General features: G+C 37.7%; 1 protein-coding gene across 1 annotated transcript in view; it reads right to left on the minus strand.

The window, feature by feature from the left end:
- The window catches only part of LOC102226673 (alpha-1,6-mannosylglycoprotein 6-beta-N-acetylglucosaminyltransferase B-like), a 70,106-nt gene extending 44,013 nt beyond the window's left edge, over positions 1–26,093 (minus strand). Inside the window, exons 1-5 of the mRNA XM_005807043.3 lie at positions 26,026–26,093; positions 23,187–23,299; positions 7,658–7,802; positions 4,856–4,965; positions 152–225 (exon numbers count right to left, since the gene is read on the minus strand). Coding sequence (XP_005807100.2) covers positions 152–225; positions 4,856–4,965; positions 7,658–7,802; positions 23,187–23,299; positions 26,026–26,093 — 510 coding nt within the window. The remainder of the gene's footprint in view (positions 1–151; positions 226–4,855; positions 4,966–7,657; positions 7,803–23,186; positions 23,300–26,025) is intronic.
- Between the last annotated feature and the right edge of the window lie 1,633 nt (positions 26,094–27,726).

Below are 27,726 nucleotides of genomic sequence, written 5' to 3' on the forward strand. Positions count from 1 at the left end.
GGTGTCAAAAAGACTTGTCAAACATGTCAGTTCTGCAGTATCGTTAAGCATTCGGCCATTTTTAAGAATTTATGTTGCAGCAAGGTGAGTCGGTATGGGTCCAGTGCTTGCTGTGGGAAATGTTGCAGGTGAGCAAAATATGAAGGCTTACATCCATCTTGCTGGTGCAGTCTGGATAATGGGGATCCTTGGGAGTTTCACAGGATCCAAAGACTCCATCTTTACCTGTAAAGATAGGAACATAAACATGCAGATTTCAGGATTTTCCATGCTTCACTGATTTAATGATATTTAAAAATTAGAATTAGGGAAACCCAACTTTATTGTGTAGTTCATTCGTTTTTAATAGGGTTAACTCCATGGGCATTTCAAAACCTTTTGGTTTGCCTGCTTTATCAACACCATTATCAATTCTGATGTGGGGCTGAGATAAATGTCCTGTTGAGTCCGCCAAAGATACTTTGTGATTCTGGCCAAATAGCTCAATTTGTATCCCCACTGACCATAAAAACTTCTAACCACAAGGTATTTGCCCATGTGTCTTTCCAATTTCATCACAACTGAGGACAAGGAGCTTGAAATTGCTTCAGGTTCTTTCTTATATTTTCACATAGATGTTTTTTGACACATCGAGTGTGCTGATTTCACTCGATGTACTTTTTTTTTTTTTTTACATCAAATCACCACATCACCACAAATTAATTCAAATTATTGAAATTCAATAAAATTGCAATGTTTCAAATCCCCACTGTATTAACTTCAGGGCATTTTTTCACTAAAGTTAACTCCACTCAATCCAAGACTAATAAAATAAAAGTCTGTTGTGATTCAATTTACTGTCCTTTCAATGCAGATCAGTGTAATCTCCACAGCTTCATTCAGTGTTATTGTATTGAAGCTCTTTTCCTCAGCATGCATAGTGAGAACTTCTTTTAATTGTAAAACCTCAAGTATGAAAACTCAACAAGCATGAAACTCAAGGAAGATTGATCATCTCTGCTGTGAGACAGCGGCTTTAATGTCGGCCAGAAAAAAAAGGCTGAATTTTGCCTCAATAAACTATGTATGTACAGTTTGTATGAATTTGCAGCATGAAATCTAAAGGGTTGAATCAGGGTCACCCAAGTCACTAAGATAAAGTCTTTGTTATGCTCATCAATATTGTCAACCTTAACCTAGTTGTTGGTGAAGTCTATCAGAATCTTTTCCACTGGAACTGATTTATTTGAAACTGACATTTTCAAATGTTCATGCAAAAACTAAGATTTAGACGACGCTTCTTCGCCACAGGTTTTATGATGAGTGGCATTTCAGGTCGTGTCAAGACAGGATGGTGACCAAGAAATGGAAATGCTGTTTTGACAACTGCGTTGATGTGCAAATGTAACGATAAAAAAAGTCGTCTTATTTGGAGGAATTTTCTGCTGTCACTTTCCTGGCAGCAATAAGGACTCACTCTATGAGTTTCTGCTTGACTCCAAATACACTAATTAACCAAGGTGGAGGTTTGTCTCTCTTGTTTAGTGTTTTACAATGACGGCAAATACAGAGCAATAAAAGTTTCCAGATTTTATGTTTCAGCATCATAGTAAAATGAATTTACACTTTGATTTGTTTTCTCATAAATACAGAGAATATTACCTTACAACACAACAGCAAATCTGTACTCAAACCTGTTTTTTTCATATTTTATCTTCTGATGTGAAGATATTTTTTAGGTTCTACGTACACTTTTGTCATTTTTCTTGATTTCTTTTTCTTTCTCAACTTAGACTGTTTTTTATATATTCATATTTCTCACCAAGCCAACAAGCCTGTAGGTTACTGCAGCAGTAAAACACAGTTTAAGTTTGCTATTACAACATCAAAATGCTAGAAACCTGTTTTTGAGGCAATAGTCACTCATTAGTTTGGGATTGTTGCCCCAAATTTTAAAGTTTTTTTTTTTTTTGTCATCACAATATTTTTCTTTAAGTGTCCTAAGAGTCTTTTAGTCAATTCCCTGCCGGCTACTATGCTTTCAGTTCAAATTAATTCCTGTCTGGTTGATCTTCTTTAAATGATATATTTTTTATTCAAGCTAGTTAATGCTGTAATTGCACATAATGCACATCAAGCCAATAAAAGACTTTTGTGTTCACACTTTAAAAAAAATCTAAATAAAACAAGATGGAGTTTCTGTACATAAAGTGATAAGATATAAAAAGTGAATTGAGGAATGAACTGTAGTGGAGCAAGTGCCTTTGTGAAATATTGGTGAGAGTACAGACTAGTGTGCAGCTTCTTCAGCTTAGCTGTGGAATTCATTTAAACAATAAAGCTGCAGAAACAAAGATTGATTGAGATGGGATAAATCGTGTTCAGCTTTTAGACTCCTAGCAAGAACCTGAACAGTGATATAGAGGAATATAGGTCAAGGGTCCCTACAGAGCTTTGTCTGGAAGTCTGTATCAAGATTCACAGCACACATAAGTTGACTGACATTATATAGAGTTATATTAGTTTACAGTGGCTTGCAAAAGCATTAAAATCTAATGAAACTTTTAATTTTTCACATTTTATTCACAAAAGTCAATGTAAGCTACTTGGACTTCAAGGGGTAGACCAACATTTAATGTGTATTTGTGGGAATTAAAGCGTTGCAAGAACTTTGAACTGAATTGTTGCTTATTTGTGCCGTGTTTTGAAAACAGGTTCTACAAATATACATGTTAAAAGTGGGGCATGCATTTGTATTCAGCCTCAAGAGCCAATCATTTATTGAATCACTTTCCTTTGCAACTAAAGCTGCAAGTTTTTGGTGTGGGGTGTCGGTATCCCTGATGATCCGCCAGAGCGCCACTAAATCCATTATCATCAAATGGAAAGAACATCGTAACACAACAAAACAGACCCACCAAAACATTCACATCGGGCGAGGAGGGCATTAATCAGAGAGACAGCACAGAGACCAAAGGTAACCCTGAAGGTGCTTTTGGTCAAATGAGACCAAAATCAAACCCTTCAGCCAATAAGAAAACTACTCTGTCTGGCACAAAATCAACACCCCTCATCACCCTAAAAACACCAGCAGGGACTGGGACACTGGTTTGAATTGAGGGGAGGATGGATTGTGCCAAATTCACAGATATTTTTGAGCAAAACCTGTTAAAGTCTGTCAGTCATCTGAGACTGTGAGGGTCACTTTCTAACAGGACAACGACCCAGAACTTACTGCTGTAGCAACACCCAGGTGGTTTAAGGGAAAACATGTAAATACATTGGACTGGCCTAGTCAAAGCTCAGACCTAAATCCAATTCAGAACCTGTGGTCAAACTGGTAGATTACTGTTCACCAGCGGAAACCACTTCAAACTTTGAGGAGTTGGAGCAGTTTTGCTTTGAGGAGTTTGAACTTTGTGTCATTTTGTTACATTTGTTGTTTGCTTAAACAGAAAATTAAGCAGTTTAAGCAAAGTTGTGAGCACGTTCTGTAAATTAAATGATACAAACCCTTTAAAAATCATTTTATTTCCAGATTGTGATATGACAAGATAAAAAAATGCCAAGAGGGGTGAATACTTTTGCAATCCACTGTACGTGATCACAGCACACTTTTCAAAATAGAATACAATTTTATACAAAAGAAAAATAAATCCTCAAAAAGACATACAGTACGTTTGTGAGAATTTTGCATTAATATTGAAAGATCCAGAGTATTACACACTCTTTTAAAACTCCTCATCTGGAATAAGATTATTTCCAAGAATCATTTACCTTTAGAGGTAAAAAAAAAAGAAGCTTGCAGCTTAATCACAGAAATAATTTAAGGTAAATTCAGGTGGCAACTTCCTGCTTTTGGTATCAATAAATGCATCATCAGCCATGAGGGAAAGCTGAGATAATTTGGAGAATTATTTCAGATAAGCAGCTCCTTTCCAGATTGACCAAGTATGTCCAAATACACATTGTTATTTTCTATACATAGTTCACATTAGAGTGAATCAACAAAATAAAATAAAATAAACTCCTCTCTTCTTTCCTGCCTCCTTATTCCTCTCTTCACATCTTCTTTCCCTACTTCTGTTGATGACTAAATCTATCCTTCCTCCCTCTCCCTGCCTTAACCCCTCGGCTCCTCTCCCCGATTTTTCTTTTCTTGAAGCTCAGCACGAGTACATCTAATTAAGAAGCGGCTGCGGCTCTTCCTTCGGCTTCTTCCGAAGCCTTAAAACGGCGCAATCACAGACAAATACTTGCCAGTCAGTCCATCTGACTAGCACGATAATGACAGATTTCTCGTCACAAAAACTGGCACTTCGTTTCTTTGTCAAAAAAACACAGCCAGGTTCACCCTCTGTTTTGTTTTAATGGCATCAGACACACAGAGAGAAATTATCTGACACTTCTTAATAACTCTGTGTGTTAAATTGTGCAGGGTGAGGATACAAAGGGGGGAATTAAATCATGAATTCAATCACGCTGTCTGATTTCTATTTTATGCACTATAAAGTAGCGGGGAACGAGAGCTATTAATGAAAGTGACATAACCCAGACCTGATTAACAAGATGGCTGTTCATCTTTGGGATCTGAAGGTGCTGCAGAAGGCAGTTTACTGTGCGATATGGCAGCAACATTGCTGCGTGAATAGAAGATGTTCAGTAAATAATGACCATCGTAGATGGTATAATCAACCGGCACATACCCCGAGTATTCAAGCGCTCAAGTGAGATCGCTTAGCCTTAAAGCGCAGGCCCAGATTCAGAGTGGTTGTGCTGCCGACTGACAGGTGTGTTTATCAGACGGGTCGTAGCTGTGTTTGATATTCTCTCTGTGTCCTCTGTATGTGCACCCATGCGTGTTTTAAAACTGTACCTCGGCTGTTGGCCACGCTGCGCTGCAGGATCTGCTCCACCCGCAGCGCCATGTCGGACATGTTCTGGGCTATGGCCTGGATCCGCTCCACCAGCCCCATCGGCTGAATCCTGATCGATGCGGTCACACATGGACACACAAAAGCACACGCGGAATTAAAAATTACACACACTTTCTTTACAGTCCGCTCTTGAAGTAAAGCCTACGGGGTCCATCCGTGTCCGGGTGTTTCGGTTCTGAAGGGGCAAAATAAATGAGGAAATGTCGACTATGAAGAACTTGACGCTTGAAATGTGGATCACTTGTTAATTTAGATAGTCGGGTAAATCGGAATTTTTAATTAGTTTCTTTGGAGGGAATGCGTCTGAAGACAATATGTTGCAAGCAAATATTAATTAATTTGACCTGACCACTGCAGCCTGAAATCTGCTGGCATATTAATCAGGAAGTGATTAATTAAGCCGAGAGCACAAACAGAACAGGTTTGGGTTTGAAATGTGACTCATGCTGCTGCCTTATACTCCAACCTCAGATCATAATCTGTAACATCTTTAAAGGCACAATGCAGAAAAAACTAAACGTTGTTAAGGGCTGACTTTTTTTTTTTTTATCAATAATGAACGCCAAATTGGTATTTTATTTTATTTTTGTTTTAGCTAATTAAAAATAGAAATATGAGGATTTCATTCCGCCTGTAAGTCAATGGGTAGGAGCAAGATAGATTTTTAGCAGATAACAGGAAACAAGGGTTAAGGGAAACTAAATGTAAATCCTTTCTATGTTTTTATGCCAACAGCCTTTTTTTTATGGAAACATGTTGCATTTTGGAAATGTTGGTAAACCATTGGAAGTCAAGATACAGATCTAGATTATCTTAGAAAACTCACTGCTTTGGAGCAACAGTAAAGTCAGAGAGGATGGAGCGAGTATGAGGCAGCAGCCACAGCTCTTTTATAAAAGCTAAGCTGGGAGGAGCAGAAATTCAGCTGGTCAGCTATGTGTAAACTCAAACTAATGGAATAATTTAACAATAAATCAGGTGTGGAAATAAACAGTTTTATTTGTGTTCTGCTGCTGCTGAATCATGACAATTAACACGACAAATTTTGTTTTTTCCACTTACTCTTAAGGGCCTAAGCCAAGCAAAATAAATAAGTAAATGAAAAGACTTGAAATTAACTTGCTTCTTTTCCACTCTGTTGGTCGTTTGCTGTAGAAACGAACAAATATATTTCTTACAGTCAAAAATACTCAACAGAAAACTGACTAGTCAAGTTTTACTTATCACTCATTTTTGCTGTTTGCTCACATTTTGGGGAAAAAAATGCACATTTACGTTTATGTATAATAATGAATAGGAATCCAGCTGCTATTTAATGCATAACTGCACAATCCCAAAGCACAAGTGTTATTCATACACCGTCTGGACATCAAGCCGAAGCAAAACTTCTTTTTTTATAATCAACTAACTTGATATTGCAACAGGTCAGCACAGGTTAATGACCAGCTATATAACTGTGGAACTGAACAGCCAGGCAGTCATCCATTGGAGATCACGTCTGTCCAACAGGGTAGCTTTTGGAGAGCAGAGGAGAATCTTAATTAGTTTTTTTAAAAAGTGAGCAAAGTTTTCTCATCTCTAATCTAACGGATTAAACTGACTCTGTGCCATAAACGATGATTTATTTTCCCCACCAAAGGTATTTGGCCTTTGTCACTGTAACATTTCCAGTTTAGTCCCTGAGAGGCCAATTAAACTGTAAGATGTATGTGGCTGAGAGGATATCTGCAGGGCAAACTGCAAAGAAAATTATACAGTGGGTGTAAAAATCATTGTGGAGAGAGAAGTACTTTAAAAAAAAAAAAAAAAAGCAGAGGTTGAGGTCAGGTGAGGTAATGCCATTTTTCAGTCCACACTCAGCAGCAGTTACCACACCTGAAACTGCCATATCAGTTACTATAATATCTCTTTGTACATTATTTGTTGTGTTAATGTGTCAGGAGGGTCATGATGGTTCATTTCATGCCTGTGAAGAACAAGGTGAAAGTCTTCAGAGGAGAAATTAATCACTGAAGTGGAGGGGGGGAAAAAAGCAACATAAGAAGAAACAAGAAAAAACTGCAAAGTGAAAATAAATGTCAGTTGTAACCTCTTAGGGATGTGAGGAAGTAAAAAAATAACTGTGAAAACTGCAGCTACACATGATGCTTTCATCTCTGTACATACTAGTGTTTGCATGACTGCATTAGCTAGGAGTTACAGGAAGGTAAACGGATGTAGAAGTTTAAAATCCTCCTGATCCATTGCTTCAAACATTTATTAATTAATTGTGTTTATTGCTTTTGGCATTGTGGAAACTCTTTTACCAGACAGCAAATGAAGTGACTCTGTTTTACAGTTCTTAGTATTGATGATGCTGAGGATGTTGCTTTAATATTGGTTATTTATAACCAACCGGATCAAAGTTGCTTCAGCAAAGAGTCAGATGGTGCTTGTGCTTTTCCAGACTGTCAATATTTTATGAAGACATTAAGGTGCAAATATATGATTGGAAATTATGCAATATTTTGTAAACAAGGAAGGGCGTTAGTTCTGCATCTATTCACAGCATCCACCTCTGATAAAGTGTCTTACTATTACTAACAGGCCAACTAAGTTTGCCTTTTGATTCGACTTTAAACATATTTGTTTTCACGTTTAAAAGACGTTTGGATATCTTCAGTTTCACTGTAAGTTGTAAAGTAAATGCCCCCTATTTCACTATTGCCAACGGCAGCGTGTGTGTCTGTGTTGTACTTCACCTGTCCAAGGCCAAGCTGAGTTCATCCAGCCTGTGGGTGTCAGTGGCGTTCCCCAACTTTGACAACGCATCCATCCTTTTCATAATCATCTCCAGCATGTCGCTGATTTTCCTCAAAACCCCTCGAGATTCCTGGCCACTGAGAACTGAAACAAGATGCAATAAAATGGAAAAATGTTCACAATTAATACAGAAAGCAATTCAAAATGATGATAAAAACAAACACACACACACAAAACAGAACAATGGGTCAATTATTTGGTATATGAAAGTCATACATTGCACACACATTTTTCACAAGTCAGCTCAATTTAGTTTATTTGTGTGCAATGGCACTTTATTTTGAAATACACAAGTATAATTCAAATTCAGTTTAAATGACAGCAGTACATTTAGTCTACGTTCAATATGATCTAGATACAATGCAAAGCCATGAAATTAATTTTAGGATACGATAAAAAGCCAAGTTGTGAGAAGTTATCTAAAGAGGTAAAAACACCAGGGAGCATTAATTTTTCACTTTGATCCCACGTCCTGAGAAAGTGAACGAAACAGCGGAAAGCAGTTTAACAGGATGAAATCTCCACCAGAACCAGGCTCTGCAAGAGCCTCCATCTGCCTCAAAGCCGCCACAGGTTGGGAGGACATAAAATCTGAAAACCACAGATATTACTGGTAACTGTATCTGGTAATCGATCTACATGGAGCCATACATTGACATAAACCCTAAATGTGAAAAGGCAGCCATCACGGTATACTCCAGCTTTTATGCCTATTGCAGTATATAACTAAGGCACTGATCACTCAAGCAAGATTGATCAAAAACTAAAGTATAAGCCAAACGTAAAAAGTTTAATGTCTGCCTCTGATTGAAACTGGAAGCTGGATTCACAAAAGTCGAGCCTTGTGATTGAAGAACCTGCCTTGGAGCTTAGTCATTAAGAGCTGCATATGCAAGAAGAAGAATGTTATACTCTATTCTGAATTTAACAGAAATGCAATAAGGAGAAAAAGTTTTAAATAAATAAATCTTAGCAGAAGGTCTATTGTTGAGATTTAATCATATTATGAAAATAAAGGTCTAAGAAATATTAGTCCGTCCTACAAGTTCTAAATATATACATCCGCATACAGGAAGCATTAACAACACTTAACTTTATGCCCATTTTATGTGACAAATTGTTAAATATGCCTCTTTCCTAAAATTGTACACACAAATACCCATTATAACAATTTGAACATAAAAAAAGACAAAGATTGTATCAATTTAAATTTAAGCAACCAAATATACCAAGGGGAGATGAGAGGTCAAATATTCTAACTAGAATGATACTAAAAGGTTGTTGACTAAATTTTCTGTTTTGTAACTTAAGTGACATTTTTCTAGTTTATACAATGGTCTGTCTTTTTATTTTAACTTCTAGTTCAAGTTTTCGCCCATTAAAAATGTTTTAGACACTAAAATTGTTGCATGTCTTGCTATGGCACGGAAGACTCACTGAAAGCCCAAAATTAACCTGACATTTCTACTTATTATTTTGATTTGATTATTCAAATTTTAATATATCTTTTGTTCCCAAACCACAACAAAAACAAGTCCACATTTTAAATAAATCATTTTCAGGCGTTAATTTGCCACGGTTTACATTTATAAAGTCCATTTTTCAATTATCCGTCTCCCTCGTTACCAAACCAAGCAAAACGCTGGGAGCGGATGTGCCAGCATAACAAACGAATCTGGAAATGATTCTGACAATAAGAGATATTCCATCCTCTCTGTCCCAAATTAATAATGACCAGGCTGGAGGTAAACCTACAGTAAACACTCTCTCCATAAACAAGCCCGGAGGCACAAATAATAACATCAAAGCCGTTCCTTTCACTGCATCATTAGTGAGTCAAGGTTCTGACCCTATTTTCTTCTGTTCACTGAGCTCATTGCGGCGCTGAGCACAATTAAAGACGCATCTGATTCTGTTGTTGCTACGACAGAGAGCAATACAAGATATACACAGATACACAGATATAAAAGAAAACAGGAAAGATTAGCAACAGGTGGGACAAATTATCTGAAACATTTTGGAAGTAATCTGATAAAGTCTAAACTAAAAGTGAAAGACTCTGAGGTTTAATGGTCTCTGGAAATAAGTTTGAATATTTTTCATCAAATTGATTTAATTGAAAAAGATTTAATTAGCTTATATGCTACCATTAACCAGCTATTAATTTTCAGATTTAGGCTACTAGCTAATTAAAATACAGAACGTCCCGTATTTGACGGTCAAATTTTGTGACACATTTTTAACTCAATACGTTGGCAAAGAGTCAGGAAAAAACACAAAACTTAAGATGGTTATTCCAAAACACACAAAGATTGCTTAAATTAATCTTTCTTTAAAATCTCAGCTGTTTGAGGCTGGAACTGTTCTGCTTTGTAACGAGGGAGAAGAATACAATGCAATGTTTTCAATACCGCTCATTTAAATCAGATACATGAGCATTTATCTAATGCATAAAATAAAACATAGTCCCTATGGAAATAAAATAAAACATTATGGTGCATTATTCATACCAGTCTGAACTATTTCTCTTCCTTTTATGTTAATCAAATATGAGAAAGCAACATTTTTAACACCGAGTGGGTGAATTTTTAATAGATTGATAACACAATGGTGGAAATTCAGATAGTTTGCATGTTTCTAAAACTGTGACAAAAATGTGAAAATACTTTTGTTAAAACCTTTGCTCACATCAGATTTCACATCAATCCATCTTTTCATACCTACGTTTCACAGCTACACATTGATATTTTATCCATTTCTATTTCAATTTCACTCCTGTAAACAAGCCACTTCATATCCATGGGGAATAGAATGCTCAAATGTAATTAATTGTGTAATATTTACCGAAAATTTGGTGGTGTAAGCCATTTTCATTTATTTTGATCTAGGTGTGCTAAATAGTAATGAAATTGCTTAAAACATGACCTCTATGTATCTAAGAGGGCGTTTGTTGGTCTTGTTTATTGTATTGGTTATATGGTAGGTATAGCTGTAAAAAACACAATAAAAATATTGTTGGAAAAAAAAAAACATGACCTCTGATTAAACCAAAAACAGGTAGCAAAAGTAGTGAGTGGTCAACAAAAATACAGAGAAACTGTTGGCGCTGCCAGGATCTCGACAATACATAATGCAATATGTGGGACTTGAGTAAACCTCTGGTCTGAGATTTTGAGGAGAAAAAAAAACAGAAACAAATAACAGCCTCATATTGTTTCTAAAAACAGAGTGAATACGAAGCCCAACTTTTGAACGCTCCCTCATCAATTGCATTAGGTTGCAGAAACTGCAGTGTCTGCAGACTCACTTTCTTTGTCAGACCTCGTTTATCATCGGCCGAGCAAAAGTCACCTTTCTCCGGAAAGCAGAAATTGTATTAAATCACCAGTAAATAAAATCAGGAGAGAAAGAGAGAGAGAGAAACACGCCTCTCTGCGATAGAAATGTGTGTGTTTGAGAGTTTTAATAAAGGCGGTGAGCTCAGTATCATGACGGATATTTACAAAGAATATTGCAATGATCTTAGGACGCTCGAATATTCCACGGATTTTCTTGGACTTGTTTTGCCTGTGTCTTCTTTTAAAGCTCTGTTGTATGTGGCGGCTTCAGTGTTTTAAATTATTCAGCAGTTGACAACAAATCTTCATTCCATGGCCAGAGAGAAAGCCTAAACGTATTCAGTTATAAACAAAAAAACAACAGAAAAAAAAACACATTTAGCAGAATGAAGATTTGAGGGGAAAGAAGGAGACCATTTCAAAATGAGAGAGGAAAAAATATTTTATTCTCAGACGTTCTTAGCCAACATTCTTGATATCAAATTATATAAACAACCTTTACACCAAAATTTACAAAATTAAATGTAAGAAAATCTTCTTGTGGACAATTTGAAATCCACGAGTTCAGCAAGCCCAAATTAGGAGCCAACACAAAGTACAGCTTTAGAACAAAGCATTATATATGCTGTACTCCACAAAAGTATCTATAAACTTTTGCACATTTTGTGATGTTAGCACAGCAAATTCCATAGGATTTCTAGAGGACGATTCTGTGATGCACCAAAGCAAATTTGTGTACATTATGTGGTAATGGGAAGAGAATGATATAAAGTAAACAGTCAAAAATTAACAACAATATTTAGCTTGTCATAAGAGAAAAAAACAAATGGTTCATTTTTCAAAGATTTTTTTCAGCATGTTCTTTATTAATTTGGAAACGCCACTGTTTCAAGCTAAATACTTAATTAGCAAGCAAACTAAATATTTAGTTTACAAACTAAATATTTAGTTTACAAACTAAATATTTAGTTTGTAAACTAAATATTTAGGTCATAGTGGTGGTTAAAATCAGTAAAGTCTTTCTGAAAGCCCGTTACCAATTGCACAACCCACCACTGTAAATCACACTGTGCAACACACACTGTAGGACCAAACCTGTTATAATCTTCCATCGTCATGTTTGGCTTCTCTCTGGATATGAAAATCAACCAATAGTTTTAAAATCTTGCTGTGTGAGCCAGGCATAACGTTTAGAAAAAAGCGCAACTCAAAGAGTAGCTTTACTGGACCCATACTTTTTACTTTTACTGGAGTCATTTTATTTTGAAGTAAAGAAACTCCTACTTGAAAACAATTTCAATATTCATTTCTTCCTATTTTGATGTTACGTGAAGTGCGTTTCTATTTTATTATTTGAAAATAGCTGAAATTTCACAATAGCTTATATTTTTGCTTGTTCGTTTACAAAATTTCTTTAAAAAAAAATAAATCAGAGAATACCAGCAGCTTCTTAACACCTAAAAGGGCGATGTGTATGCTTCCAATGAACAGTTTATCAGATCCTTCTTTATGTCAGCTGTCCCAAGATAATGAGAATATTCTCTTCTTTTATCAGTGATTTGAAGCTGATGCTGAGAGATTATCACATAAAACCATCCCCGTGTCGTCCCTCATTTCTCCGGTTAATAAGTTGATTTAGGAGACACTAATCTCCCCTAACGATTCAATTTCTGAAGTACTGCAGCTTAGTCAATATTACAAATATATTTCAGTTAGATAACCATCTGTACATTAACTGGTATTCTCAACAAGTCATCCAGCTGACATTAAAACTGTAATTTTCTTCTGATTTCAGTCACGTTTATCAATATTCGTTTTTATCCCTCTCAAGCATCCAGTTCCTTCACTGCTGTATTTATTTTTACTCAAACATTTGTTCCCTATTAGGCTTTCAGGCTTGTCCTTCGGGCATTTCTATAAACCTTTCAGCTGAGTCTACAAAGTGTTCCCATGTCTGGGGACTTTTAATGAGTCAGATCCAATCCAAACCAAGAGTGGCGCCTGTAAAAGATGGCTCTGTTTACGTTTTCTTCATGCTTCTCACAACCTAATTCAAGATCGGTATAACAATTTTTGTTTTAAAAACTTTTAAATTCAGTGATTTTTTTTCCCCCCACTATTGAAATATGCAAAGAGTCAGAAACTGAAAGTATTTTATATTGAGGGCAAATTAAAGACAACTTAAGTTCTGGTTGCAATCAGTGGCAAGCATTAAATGCTGAGTACATGCAACTAAAAAAATGTGGTGAATTTCTAATGCTGTAAAGAAAAATTAAAATAAATAAAAACAGAACAACTTTGACCAATGTTGTTATTTAGCTGAATTAATCAACAGCAGCAAAAACAATGTCTCTATATTGTACAGATATCAAATTGTGATTATGTTTGGCTTACAGGGCTTTTTCATTCGTTTAAAGTCTAGCTTTCATATCTTATCATGGCAGAAAAAGGATAGGTGGAAACTAGACCTATTGATAGTGCATCATCTTTTTGGTGCCACTGAATCTTCATTGAAAATCTTTATTAAGAAAAAAAACAAAGAAAAAGAAACAAGTTTGCCCATAAAGTGGGAAAGATTTATAAAATACAGTATTTGAAGAGAGTAGTTGTCTCTACCTCGGGTTCTTAAATGAAGAGTCATTTTATACCTAGTGTCTGGTAGACCTGGTGTGATTGTTCAATTCGCATTCCCATATTTGGCTTTTGAATGACAGATTCCCCTCCATGCCAGAGGTGGCGCTGAGAATCCCAATAATCCCGTCTAGTTCTTAATTAAAAATGAATTTGTCATTTTCTTCTCCTCTACTTCTGCTACTAATTCTAAGCAAATCAGAGATTTTTTTAAAGATTTTTTAAGAGTACTGTAAAATGCTACTACTTTATTGTACTCAGTTTTCACAAGAATAAGGTTGAAAAGTTTATTTCCCTGTAAGCTCTAACACCGCTCTTTCTCCAATGATGTTTACTTTGCTTGTGTCACACACAGTGCCCTCCTTTAAACTGCAACAGTGTGAATTTACATTCACACCTCCCCGGATGGAGCCAGACTTTCTGAGCAGGCAAGCCAGAGTTCAGTGCAACAGAGCTGGTGTGAATGCAACCTAAATCAATAACCACTTTCTCAAAATCCTTCTCCTGCATTGCTTTTCTCTGATATTTCAGCTGCTGCCGAGACATATTTCTTCCTAGTGTCTTAGCTAAAAAACAAACAGGTTGTGTTATATGGCATCTCTATTTCGACTTCTCTTTAAACTACCCCATATTTATCAGTAGTTAGAGGGAACTCTATCATATTTTTGATTTTAGTGGCTTGTAGTGGCATACCCGATGGTTATCTCAGAACATCATTTTGACATCCATGATAAGTCAGACATGTTGAAAAGTGAGACTTTCAGCTGCTTCCATTTACCGTCACTTCGTGCTGCACCATATAAAATAGGAAATTCTGGTCACACAGTTGGGAGGAGAAAAATGGTACCCAAAGTGATGAATTACAAGTAAACTGGCCTTACCTAAGTCTGATTTTAGATAAATTAATATACTATGTGCTGTATTAAAAAAAGATTTAAAATCGACTATTGTCACTTGTAGACAACACTTGTTTTTCTTTTGACATTAAGAGCCTTTATCTGGTTGTGTGATTCAAAGGTTTGATTTAAATGTCTGAAACAAAACATAAATAAAATATGTTTCTTTGAAAATTGTCAAAGGCTTGGCTGAAAATAAGTGGAAAAAGTAAAGCGCAGACAGAGTCTTTGAAAGACCTTCAGAGAGCCTTCAGAACTATTGATCAAGAGAACATCAAGATTGCAAGAAAGTATTTCTTTTTCCTCCAAGAAGCCAGACTCCGAAATCAGAGATGGCGAGAGACTTTTGCACAGTAATGTTGCAACATAGACATGCCTTTCAAGTTGATTGCTGCTGTATAGTATATCTCGTTGCATTAATATTTAACAGTTCATTCTACAGCTTCTCATTAACGCTGCTTAAAGCTGAATAAATCCTGTCAAGCCTGATGTGGACTCAGGCTGGCTATATTTCTGAGATGTGGCCAGTTCTCTGCACGTCATGTCAGCAATAGATAGCAAAAAAAAAACATTTCTTTCTGCACAGAAATTTGATTAAAAAAAAAGACCTTGAATTGTCCTCCCTGACAATTCAAGTTTTCATTGCAGAGACCAGATTGGGCCTGAGTAACTCATCTCTTTGGCACGTGTAAGAGATATTTAATGGATCTAGAGGCTGTGGAAGCAGAAAACGTATCCTGTAAACGGCTCAAACTTCTTGTTACACCTGACAGAATGGGAAAGTAGGAATCACCTGCACAGTTTTTATACAGGTTTCTCTCTTGCAACAGTGCCTATATAAATAGTATTCACCTCTTGGATTTTTCACCCTTTTTTATTGCTTTAAAAATCATGTCTGACTGACAAAAGAATAAAAATAAAAATCATGGTCAGCATAATGTCTCTTTTTGACAAATAAATCCTTTGTCGTCAAACTGAAAACTAGTTTCTTACAAATAAATAAACACACTTGACACAAAAAAAAAAACTCAGTTTTTGTCTCATCAGACCAAAGAACTTTATTCCACTTAACAAAACTCCAGTTTTGACTGCAACAATTGTATGCAGAGTCTCTTCCATCTCCACTGCTGAAGCTTGCAACTCCTTCGGCGTAGTCATGGTGACTTGGTGGCCTCGCTCACTAATCTCCTTTTTGCACAGTCTCTCGGTTTGTGAGGCTGACATGACCCAGGCAGATTAACACATGTGCCACATTCCCTCCATTTATTGGTTATGGATTTCACTGGATTCCTGCGAATGTTCAGCGGCTTAGAAATATTTGTTTGCATCCAACCAATGACTTAAACCTTTTAAAAACTTTTCTCTGATTTGCTTGGAGCGTTCTCTTGCCTTCACACTGGTACCCAGGACTATTTGCAAATAGTTATTTGCACCAATTGGCTGGACCTCTGTTGAATTAGGTCAGTGACTTTATGTGGGTTGGATAGTTATGCAATCGCTTATTTCACCCTTAAAGTTTTTACTTAATTGTCTCTATTTTGAAGAAAACAGTTTTGAGTTTGATATTAACAATATTTGTTTTTTTTTTTTTTTTTGTCATCACCACCACATTTTGTTGATCATGATTTGTAGAATCAAAATGGGGCAAAACATCCAAGGGGGAAAATACTTTTTATAGGCACTGCATGTTGCATTTTGGCTTAGTTAACCACTGAAGGAAACACAGCAGAGCAGAAATATCTGCCGTGTTTTACAGCACAAACACTAAACAGTTTGCTACATGTAAACTCTGATCTGAGTTTACTGCAAAATGTTCATTTTGCAGTGTCAACTGTAAAGTGTGTGCAGTTTTCTGTCCAGGATACTGGAAGTTGGTCTGACCACTGGTCAGTAACTTGCCTGTGACACATTTTGGTTTGTTTCTGTTTAAATATAATATTGATTAGTTATTTGATGTAAGAGGGACATTTTAGTCTTTAGGGTAATTTTGTACACATACTGAAAATTTTAAGAGTTTTAAGAGTAAGAATTTTAAGAGTAATTTCCTCAAAGATTTCTTTTGTTTTCATCTTTTGATTTTTTTTTCAGACTAAACACTTTTTACATGATTAAGACAATCCAAGTAAACAGAAAAGTGGGGTTTTTGAAATTATTTAATTCGGTAAAAGGAGAAAAAGTTGTCAAAGACTAACTTACAAAAATTAATTGCTCTCCTAAACCTACTAATAGTTGTTTTTTTCACCCTTGACAGCAACAACTGCTTACTTATTTTCTAATGTCAGTGATTTTTAAAATACAGTAGCCTTAAACACAACTAAAGCTCAAAAGATACTTTTGCAGTTCAAAACCATAAGATTGTCTTAAATCACACTCATAGTAACTAGCTAAAAGCAATTCCCATAATGACTCTTCTCTGGTTTCTTTACATTAAATGAAAGCCAAATGTTTAAGAAGTGTCTCTTCTTCAGTGTTGAAATGTGGAATAAGAGATCTATTGTAAATCTGGGACAAAATCTCAGTTTGTGAGATGAGAAAGAAGAGACAAAAATGCTGTGCAAAAAGAGCAACACTTTGTTACGCCATCTTAGCAGGAGATTGCATTTATGAGATGTGTCACCAAGACAACCAATATGTGTCATAACTATGTGAAAAAGAACTGCTGGGAAAATATATATATCATTTCTAACTATAGACAAATGTGTTGTTGACATCCATCCAAAAAAAACGACTAAAATTTTATCCTAATTACATAATGTTTCATATAGATAAAAATCAAGCTTTTCTAAGCAGATCCAAGTTTTCTTATTTAGATGAGGCTTGTTCTGCAAATTTTGATTTTTACCAATTCTGATTTATTTCATTCTAAGGGATATAAAACAGAGAGAAAAGTGCTGCAGGTTCTTTGATAGAGCCGTTTTAGTTCCAACAGAAAAGTAATGAATTTCAAGGTAACACAAATGTATGCCTAAAAGCCCAGCCAAGTTCAAAGTGCAACAAGGCAGTTCAACGTGCTTCACATCACAAAAACATCATACAGCCACCAATTACAAACGCTAAAGTCAGGCTTACACTCTACTTGAAAAATAACAAACCTTCTCCTATTTTTGATAATCACCATAAGAAACAACTGTTTCCTATTTCCCTACTTAAAAGTTCTTTGAAACAAACTTTTGATACATCATGTTTGTTCTAATGTGAAAGCATAAAAACAAGTGCAAAACCTGCACCTTGCAGGGTCACTTGTCTGACCCATTGGAAACATCTGAAAAATATCACTGCAAAAATCCAGAAGAATGAGATTCACTCCTCCATAAAATACATCTGAACACCTAAAGAATAATAATTATCTTCACCACAGGTCATCTACGAAAGATTCTTTTAAATATTTTATGTCATGTAGCCATTTCAAATGGACCTCATATTTTATAATATCTCTGCTTCATAGAAAGTTGCTAAATCCTCTACCAGGGATGACACATTTAAGTTTTAATAGAGTACAGTTTTACCAACTTTGTCAAAAAAAGGGCTTTTAAAAATGTATCCATCAAATATTAGATAATTGTGATACATTATTCAACTAAGATGAAATAAAATATTTTACATGTTCCCTGCTTTTTAAATTTAATGTGCCGAAAACCACTGACAAATACCAAAGCCCGAACACAGTTGGTCACAGTCCAAAAGAGGCAATTACATTACTTTAGCTAATTTGTAGAAAGTCCTAATCAATGCAGCCATGCTTAATTTTCTATCACTTCCCTGTGGCCAAAACAAATTAACCGATACAACATCCACACATGAAACAACACCAACATTAACAAATAGCACAAACACAACCGCTAAGTTTTATCTGCGGTTGACAAATATCTCTTTTTGTCTAAAACACTAACAGAAATTTGGGCATGACGAACGACCGATGTAATAAATTATAAGGTTCTGAATGCAACAACTCAATAAATAAAAGAGATGTCAGCAGATGAATCCAGTCAAGTCTTATCTGTGCCACATAATCCCTATTTGTTCCATCAGGTGATTGCAGGTTGAACAACGTGTGCATTATATCGTCTTTTATTTACTCAAGCGCCTGGTCTGCTCCCTTTCAATGTGGGTCAAGGAAGCTTGTACAGTTCTTTACTTCCTTTCCACTGGTTGATGAGGTCAGTTTATCTTACTTATTCATGACATCTTTACTAATCAATTTATTTTTTATTTATTTAAGTAAAGCAGACATGTGGAAAACCCACAGACAACAAACTCTTTAGTATGACTATTATGATGAAATAAACTGATCGGATGAATCCCACTGCTTCCTTTTCTCATTTGTTAGTATAAAAACTTGTTAATTTGAGTGCTAACAAACAGCTGCCGTACATTTCCATCTGACCAGGATCAAATTAAAGATTTTGTACGCCATTTTCTCACCACATGCGACTGTCAGCCATCGCTCCCGGAAATCTTGTTACATGCAGATTTATTCTCCATCCCCGCTTCCCGCATTCGGCTTACAGGAAGTAGACTGAGATCAATGTTGTAAGGTGGAAAAATAAAAAGTCTGATTGCACAACCTAACCTCCCAAGGCTTTATGTACAATTCGCTTAGAGGTCAATTCAACAGAGCTGACTCGAATGTAACTTTGCGGAAAGACTGTGGCAAGGCAGGAATTCAGAAGATATCCACCTCTGCAGAGAGGAGCAGCACTCTGCAGCAAATTTTTACTGCACTTGAAAAAACCCAGGTAATGGAGCTTAGAGCCAGGGACTGAGAGCACAATAACACCTTTTAGTCGTGCTTTGAACAGCGTGAAGCATTCTGAGCCTATTTTATTCTTCTCTTTATAGTTAAGCTGCATTGAAATGTGGTCAAAGGACAGAGTCTATGAAGGTGGTCTTCAAAGAGCTTATTAGAAAGCTCCAGTGCACTTCTGGAACCTTTAAGATATCCTAGATCAAACGTCCTTGTGAGTCATGTTCCCCTCTCTAGCAGAAAAAGTCTTTCTCTGTCCCCCGCTTCTTACACTTCTTCAACACATCATTAGTTTCCTGTGCCTTCCTTCAAAGGAAAATAATGAAGGTGATGAATGCCTCCAAAATCTTGATGGAGGTTTGGATCCAAGCGATTGGGCTGTGCAATGTCATAAAGAAAAACAAAAGACAAAAAAACTGGAATGTTCTGCTCACTTTTCCACTTTCCTCAATCAGTAAAATCACAGGCGATCTCTGATTCTTTCTTTTCCCTCCCAGAACAACACAGAAAAAAAAAGAAACTGTCAGCGCACAGGAACTTCTAAAAGCTCTTATGAAAACTTCACGCTTTTAGCATGAACGTTATGTCATCAGACAACACTGGCACTGATGTATCCTGCAGCACTTCACAGCTTTCAGCAGCAAAGCCGAGCCGGCTTCAGTGGAGCGCCATCAAAGTGCTGCTCCACTGAACGACACGTTTCATCTCGTTCATTACAGCGGCTTTAATGCTACTAATCCTCAGCTACAAACATGCTCATGTAGACAAACACCCACACGGAGGGTGAGCATTTCCATAGCAAACCTCGCTCAGGTTAGCATCGCGGCGGTGCTTAATGAGCTTCAGGCAGGATGCCTTCCCCTGACTGCAGGCTACGAGTGGTTAATTAATCAGACAGCTCTTCCGTCTAACACCCCACTTCTTTCCCCCAACGCCTCCTCTCTCCATTCACCCTACAGCAGCGTATAAATAGGTGAGACCTTTTAAATTGCCTCCCGTGATGACACCTGATGCACTTCGCAACATTTCATTGCTGCCAGCACCTCTGTTCTAGAGCTGCACGGTTTTCTGCTGAGGTTGGGCTTTAAACAAGGAGCTAAAAAATTATATCTTTAAATACCACAGCGACTATCCCCGTCACCAGATCGCCATTTTAAGTCGCACTTTGCATCTTTTACTGTCACGAAAACACAGCAGCATGACATGATGGGAAATCTAGTCTGAACATATGGGGATGCAAGATTTTACCCCCAAAAATTTTTTTAAGAAGTACACTTAGACAGAAAACAAACTTTATTTTTCTGTTGTGAACTTCTGGGCCACAATACAGTGTGAACCTGTCAATTTAAGAATCAGGATTGTAATGGATTATCTCTGATGATCTGTGAGACCTGGTGGATGCCAGAGGTGGGCAGTAGCAAAGAAAATTCACTGTAGTAATTAACTGGAAAGAAAATTACTTTCCTGTAATTTCACGGGAAAGTACAGTTTTTGAGAATCTGTACTTAAATATGTGCACAAACTTGGTGAATACATCTGGTACCTTCCCATTTTTCACTGGAACAGCCAGTCTCAGTAGAAATCATTCACTGGGCAATGTTTCTGACATCTTACTCGTAATGATGACATTGTGAGAAATATATACTGTACATGTATATATACAAAAACAACAGCCCTACAATTCAGCAACAGCCAAAGCATTGCAGAAAAGTAGACTATGTCATAAACTGCACCGTGAATGAGTCTTCCTCAGAATTTTGAAGGTGCATTTGTGTCTAGTTAGCTGATCAATCAGAAGACCCACAACTGGTCCAATAGGCTTTCCACAGAAGCTTCCACACAGCCAATTGTCTATGTGTGTTGCTAAATTCAAACATGCACAAAGAAAGGCTGTCCCACATCTTCCAAGGCCACAGCGTTGTGTTTTAAAGGAGCTGTAATTTAGGAAAATCCAATCCAAATTTAAACAGTCCACGTAGTCACATAGACATACTGTACATGCTCTTTCTCTTGATTTTCACAAATAGAATAAAGGTTTCATAAAACTCAAACTTTAAAGAATCTCCAACAAGCGTAAAATCTTCTGGTTTACACTTGAACAGCCTTATCAGAGGATCAAACAGTTGAGGCTCATTAAAACCCTGTGAAATAATCCTTTACTTGCATCCCAAATGAAAACAAATGTGTCCTCTTGCTTCTTTAGCCAGTAAAATTTTGCCGTTTGTGTTATTCTCACAAATTATTTGTATCTTTTTGATTCTGTTTTTTTTTTTTTCCTAAGTCAAGTACCCCAATTTCTTTCCACACATTCCACACAATTGAATGCAGAGGTATCATTCAATTAAAAGCAACCCTTCTTCAAAACAGAGTGCAGACACCCGGGCTGGCGGGCAGCCCGTATTAGTCGACTTTGTCAACAACACAGCAGGGCAACAACTCCACTTCTTCTCTTCTTTAAAAACAAATAAGCGAATCAAGCGAGGATGTCGCACGCAGCCATATCATGGTCATCAAAAGCCAGCAGCGGTCCTGAGCACAAACGGCATCATTGAGTAGGTCTGTGGTAATCACTGCCTCCTCATTTACACATAAATAAACTGACAACAGTGCAACAAGCTGCCAACAACTGCTGTCCTTGGATGAGTGATGTTGGATAGAGCCGGTGCACAGTCTCTCTCTCTCACCAGCTGGGATCCGTTACACAGATTGACCCATAGTGTCACTATTGTGTCGAGCAGCGATAAAAAGGCAGGAGACAACAGTCCAAGAACCAACAGTGACTCCACTAAGTGGCACAAGCTCCACCAGTTTGTATGCAGAGGTACAAAGCGTAAACGTGAAAAAAGTGCTAAGAAAGCCGGGTTTCTCTCAGGGACGGGTTGTCAACAACTCCAATTTCTCTTTGTTGAGATTTGTTGATCTCTGAGAGGGCAGGAGAATCTATTTCCGTATTACTTTATAACCGCAGCTGACAGTCAGAAATATGCAGCTTTCAAGGAAAAATGTGCTCCACTTTTATCACAATGGCTTCCAGAGCTATAATTTAGGTCTATAATTATAAATATTACTATCTCAACTCCTCACTGGGAGACTAATTTTGAAGACAACTCATGACTGTATGACTGAACGGACAGCATGTTGTTTTGTTTAGTTTTGGCCGATTACACTCATAGACCTTTTTCTTCCAAGATCCTTCCAAGATACCTGAACTTATATGAACTCATCTATACTCCTGAAGAAATGTATCACCACAGCATTATCCTACCATCACTAAAATGCACAGTGCATATGGTCAATTCACAAAGTATAGTGTTAGTTTTTTAGATCTCTGCAGCTCCTCCAAAGTCCCCCAACTCCCCCCCCCCCCCGCCCCCCCCCCCGAGACTCCTGGTTGCTTCTTTAGCTTATAATCTCTACATCTCAAATTTCAAAATTAGATGACTTCGACAGGCTTTTCAGATGTTTATTTATGAAACGTAAAAAAATATACATCTTTCACTTCATTCTGTAACATAGACACCCAATAAAATATATTAAAGGTCTCAAGGCATCCAGTCTTCAGCTGCAAGTGTTGCAGACAAAATTATTCCAAATGGGTAAGAGCACGGTCACGACATGAAAGCGAGAAAAAAAAAAAAAAAGATAAAAGGTTTGATGAGGAAAGGAAAAGGCCTCTCAGGGCAATGTGCCCCCACGGTGCCCCCCTGATGGGAAAAGTGAACAGGTCTGTCAGTCGGCTGGCAGCAATCAAGGCAGCTCCACGGATCTGTCAGCGTGTTTCCAGCCTGCTCATTACCGGCCCAAGACACAGCTCGGCCGGAGCCACCGGGCTACCAGGCTGCACTGATGTGTGACTTACCTTCAGCTCGCGTGGTGAACGGGGAGTCTCCGAGCCGCTTTGCCGAGAACTGGCCCCCGAGAGAGGTCATTAGAAAGCACAGGCTGAAGAAGCCGACCCCGACTACAAAGATCCTGCAGGAAACAGGCAAGAAGGCTGATCAATTTACAAAACGAGCGATTTACAAGGTAAGAGCGGGAGAAGGAAAAACAACAAAAATGGGGGCAGGTGAAAAGCTCAAGTGGAGCATGGAGTAAAATATCTGGCGTGTGTGTGTGTGGATTTACAAAGCATGGACAAATTTCTCAAGCTTCATATTGTACCGACCAAAGCAGCAAGGAAGCATTGTGTACTCGCCTGGCTGTGTCATTTGATATGAACCATTATGTGGACAGATTTCCAGCATCACACTGCGCTCAGTGGGCGACAGCACAAAATAAAAACATTCATCTAGAGACGGATGTGTGCTGTGTTTTACAGAAAGCGGCAAACATTTGCCTACTTCTCGCGCGCTTTGGAGTAATTTTCCAAAAACTGACTCGCTGGATTGCTCCGACGAATGTCATGCTGGGAAAAGGTTTGGAAGCAATTCTTTCATGCGGCAAAGCTGCAGGATGGATTGTCACACTTTTTCCTTTTGTTTTTCTTCACATGGCAGAAACCTCACCCAAGAGAGGGTACAGTCAGCCAGGCAGAGCATAACTAATATCTGCATTGAAATGCTGAAAAACTCACACACGAGCGCTCACATCAGTGATTAAAGATGCATCTGGGTGGACCTTCCACTGAACCCAAGAATTTGACGTTTGTTCGAATTAAATCAGATGCAATGAGCTGGTCAAAAGTTTACACACATCTGTCCTAATAATGAATCAAATACTCTTATCAGGCTTTTTAATGCCGCTGCTCTCCTTTTAAAGAGTGGTTAGACTGCAAAACAAGCAACTTCAAGTAATTTTGATAATGGGAATTAGGTGCGATGGGTTTCTTATCCAGCCAGACTCAAACATATACAAACTAACAGCTGGATTAATTCTTCTCTCTTGTGAAATTACTGTAAACCTGCATGCTTTCTGTAGCCTTCAACATGCGTCTGCCTGGATATTTGGCCAGAGCTAATTCAAGTTGATTGGTTTAAATTGGATTAGATTTGACTTTTAAGCATAGTTCATTAATTTTCAATGGGGTTAAAGTCAGGTCCAAATTCAGAATCTTCAAATTTTGCCAACTTTATCCATTTCAAAACTGGTTTATATCAAACTGATTCTTACCCAAAATGTCCTTGTCAAGTCAGAGGAAATTACTAAGACGTCTCAAGTCTATTATAAACTGGAGCATGGTGGAACATCAGCATAGAGAGCTTAATGTCATCTGAAACTTTTGAGGATGGTGCCAACTGAAAAACACAGCTGCTCCGAAACAGACGTCACTGAGTTTGACTGGGAGTTCCACCTGCCTACATAAACAAGCAGAACGCCTTCTGGAGAAAAGTTCTAGATTGAGATATGTGGCCACAATAATAAGAAAAATAATTGGACAAGTCCAGGTGAGGCTTTCAAACTAAAGAACACCGTCAAGCATGGTGGTGGTGGCGTCATGCTTGGGGGCTGTTCTTTGTGCAATGTGAAGAAAGTGCCTACCAATGGTTCCAAATTAATTCCTTCTTAAACTAACAGGAAGATGTTTGAAACTTTGACAAAATTAAGCGTTCAATTGGAATAAAGATCTCAAGCACGCATCTTTTTAAAAAACAAAAAAATAAAGCAAGGTAACATTAAGAATCTGGAAGGGAAGAATGATCAAACATTAAACCAGAACAATGTCAGGACCTCATTGTTGGTTACAAAAAGCTTGTGTTTTCTCTGTAATTTATTGTTTTAAGTAGTGGGGAAAGATTTATGGATTTCAGTCTGCAAGTATAAGTTTGGCCCTGCCTGCATAAGTGAAAATCCAGAATGAAGTGTTCACATAACTCTTGTTTTTAAGATCCACTGAACATCTTCCTTGTGTCTTACCAGCTGTCAAGTACAATGTTTTAAACAAATCATTACAAGCCAAAATATAACATTTGATTAATATAAAAGCTTAGTATTATGTGAGCTACCGATTTCTTCTGAAATCCATGGCATTGTGGTTTTAATGTCTCTCCTTTTGGACAGAAAAAATAAAAACATACAGAAAATTGAAAAGTTGAATTCCCACCGGAATCGTCCCTGGATTGTTCAATATGCAAAGCTGCAAGCCACAAAGTTTGGGACATCTTGTTGAGCTCAGTGGTTTTAATGATGTGTCTGCTTGTTTGGCTCTCACTCATTCCCCATGCAGTAGCAGGGAGAGTGAAAGACTCTGGAGCTGAGTAAGCAAATCTTAATTGTGGAGCAGGCTGTGCCCTGTCGTCCCAATTAATCCAAATGGTCTGAACTTGCAAGATTTGCTCCACTGAAACGAATAAATCATCACTAATTTAAAATGCACCGTGCAGCGCACCAACATCATGCCTTGCAGATTCTGCTCAGATATGCACTGACAAGTGATTCCTTTTAATTTTGAGAAATCATATGCAATTTGTGTTGCATTTACAGTTTATTGTCATGATCATGCTACAAAACACAGCAATCATTTTATATAGTTAATACATATCCCAGACCTCCTCTTTAATTAGCCCAGAAAAAAATGCGTGAATATTTTCATTATTTTTGTTTTTAAAACTGTTCAACAACAACAACAAAACGCAAAAATCTCTTAAAGTTTAATTTCACTGAAATCCGTCTGATCTGACCAGCTTAGTTAACGTCTAGCAATGATTTTTGCTGCTAGTTTGGTTTTGACCCGCAAAAACTCGAACAGAGCGCGATCTCACCTGAACGGTTTGAAAGTGACAGGGCATCTCCTCGCCATCGTGGAAAGCTCGCCGACGCTTGCAGTCATTTTCCACCCGTGAGGACAGCGTCGGGTCCGACTGACATCCCGCTCATCCGCACTTCAAGTCGCGTCAAAAAGCATGAGTTCCCCGCCGCGCTCGTTGCGAATCTGCGGAGAGCGCGTTCAACACTTCCTGCCTCACCCCGCAGGGGGGGACGCGGCGGTCCGCCGCCCGTACGTACGTACCGTAACTTCAGCTGAGATTCCTGCGGCTTCCTCCAGCAGACGGCAGGGTAGACTGCTGAAAATATTCGGGGATAGTCCTTTAATGGGCTGCGAGTCAAATTCCCTGGTGAATAAAGCGGCTCGGAGCGCAGTGAGGGCAGGCTGCGGAGTTCAGTGGATCCTCAGAGTGGATGGAGCCCCGACTTTTACTGTCTTTGTAAGAGCACAGCTGCGGTTCGTTTACCGACAGCGCCACCTAACGATCAGCGCTGGCGACCAAAGACCATCACTTCTCATAACGAGCACAAGTTTCCCAACTAGCGTCACACAGACGGACATTTTAAAACAGCAAGATACTTTTCCCCCAGCAACAAAACACGTTTTGATACTTTACAAGTATCGCGCCTGCTCTCGCAAACAACCCATTTTGGTAAACAAATACATAAATGAAGAAGAAGTTCAATATTGACATAAGATTTATGAGGACGAAAACTTTCTAACTAACTCTACAAAACAAAACGGTAACAGGACATTGTAACAAATATGGTGGATGCATGGATGGATGATTAGCCTTGCACTACAGAGCCTTCATGTTGTGAAATGTTTCAAGGATTCCTCCAGGAAAAATGTTATTTACAAAGTTTAAAAATGCAAAGAGTGGAGAAAGATATCATTGACTAATACCAGTTCACTTTTTTAACAAGACACTTGAGCAATGTTAAGTGGAGTTTGCTGTCATTCCCAGATCCAAATTCTAACTTCATGTTATCAATAGAAAATAACATAAAAACCCACCAGCACTTGCTTCTGATTCACTGCTGTCTGTTTTAGTAAGTACTGGAGGCTCTTGAAATGTTTGTTTTCCCTACTGCAATTCTCTTTTGAAAAGTTTTTGAAGAAGCAAATATGTATGTGGGTGTGTCCCTGATCATGTTGGGTGTTGGTGTAACACCAGCATTAATTTCTTTGTGTTGACTTTACCAGCAACTACAATAACATTTTCAGAGTACTGCTAAAGGCAACGCAGGTACCACTTGTATTTCAGTATAACCAGGAGTATAAAACAACCCCATATTCTTTAAAGAAAGACAAAGCAATGATCAGACCAGAATAAAACATCTAAGCAGAAAAAGAAAGCTTCAAAGAACTTAAAATTCATTCTAAAAAAAACAGTTGAATCAAGTCTATTGTTCTTCAAGGCTTGAACTGACTGTGTTGTTTTATATCGCTGCATCCAGGAAACTACTTCCTCAGATACGATCTTATCAATCACTGGAAGCAGGGCAAAAAAAAAAAAAAAAAAAACTGTGCTAAGGAAGACTAACCGCAGTATAATGGCTTTACAATTGCCTACACAACTGAATGAATCATATTGAAGCTCTGTAATTGCTGCTTCAGTTATCGGTATATCAAGACAAAGTGCCCACAGAGTCATCTTTTATGTAACAGCGTGGAACAAAGTCCTGTTGCGAGT

The sequence above is a fragment of the Xiphophorus maculatus genome, chromosome 16 (genome assembly GCF_002775205.1).
Source record: "Xiphophorus maculatus strain JP 163 A chromosome 16, X_maculatus-5.0-male, whole genome shotgun sequence".
Classification (NCBI taxonomy): domain Eukaryota; kingdom Metazoa; phylum Chordata; class Actinopteri; order Cyprinodontiformes; family Poeciliidae; genus Xiphophorus; species Xiphophorus maculatus.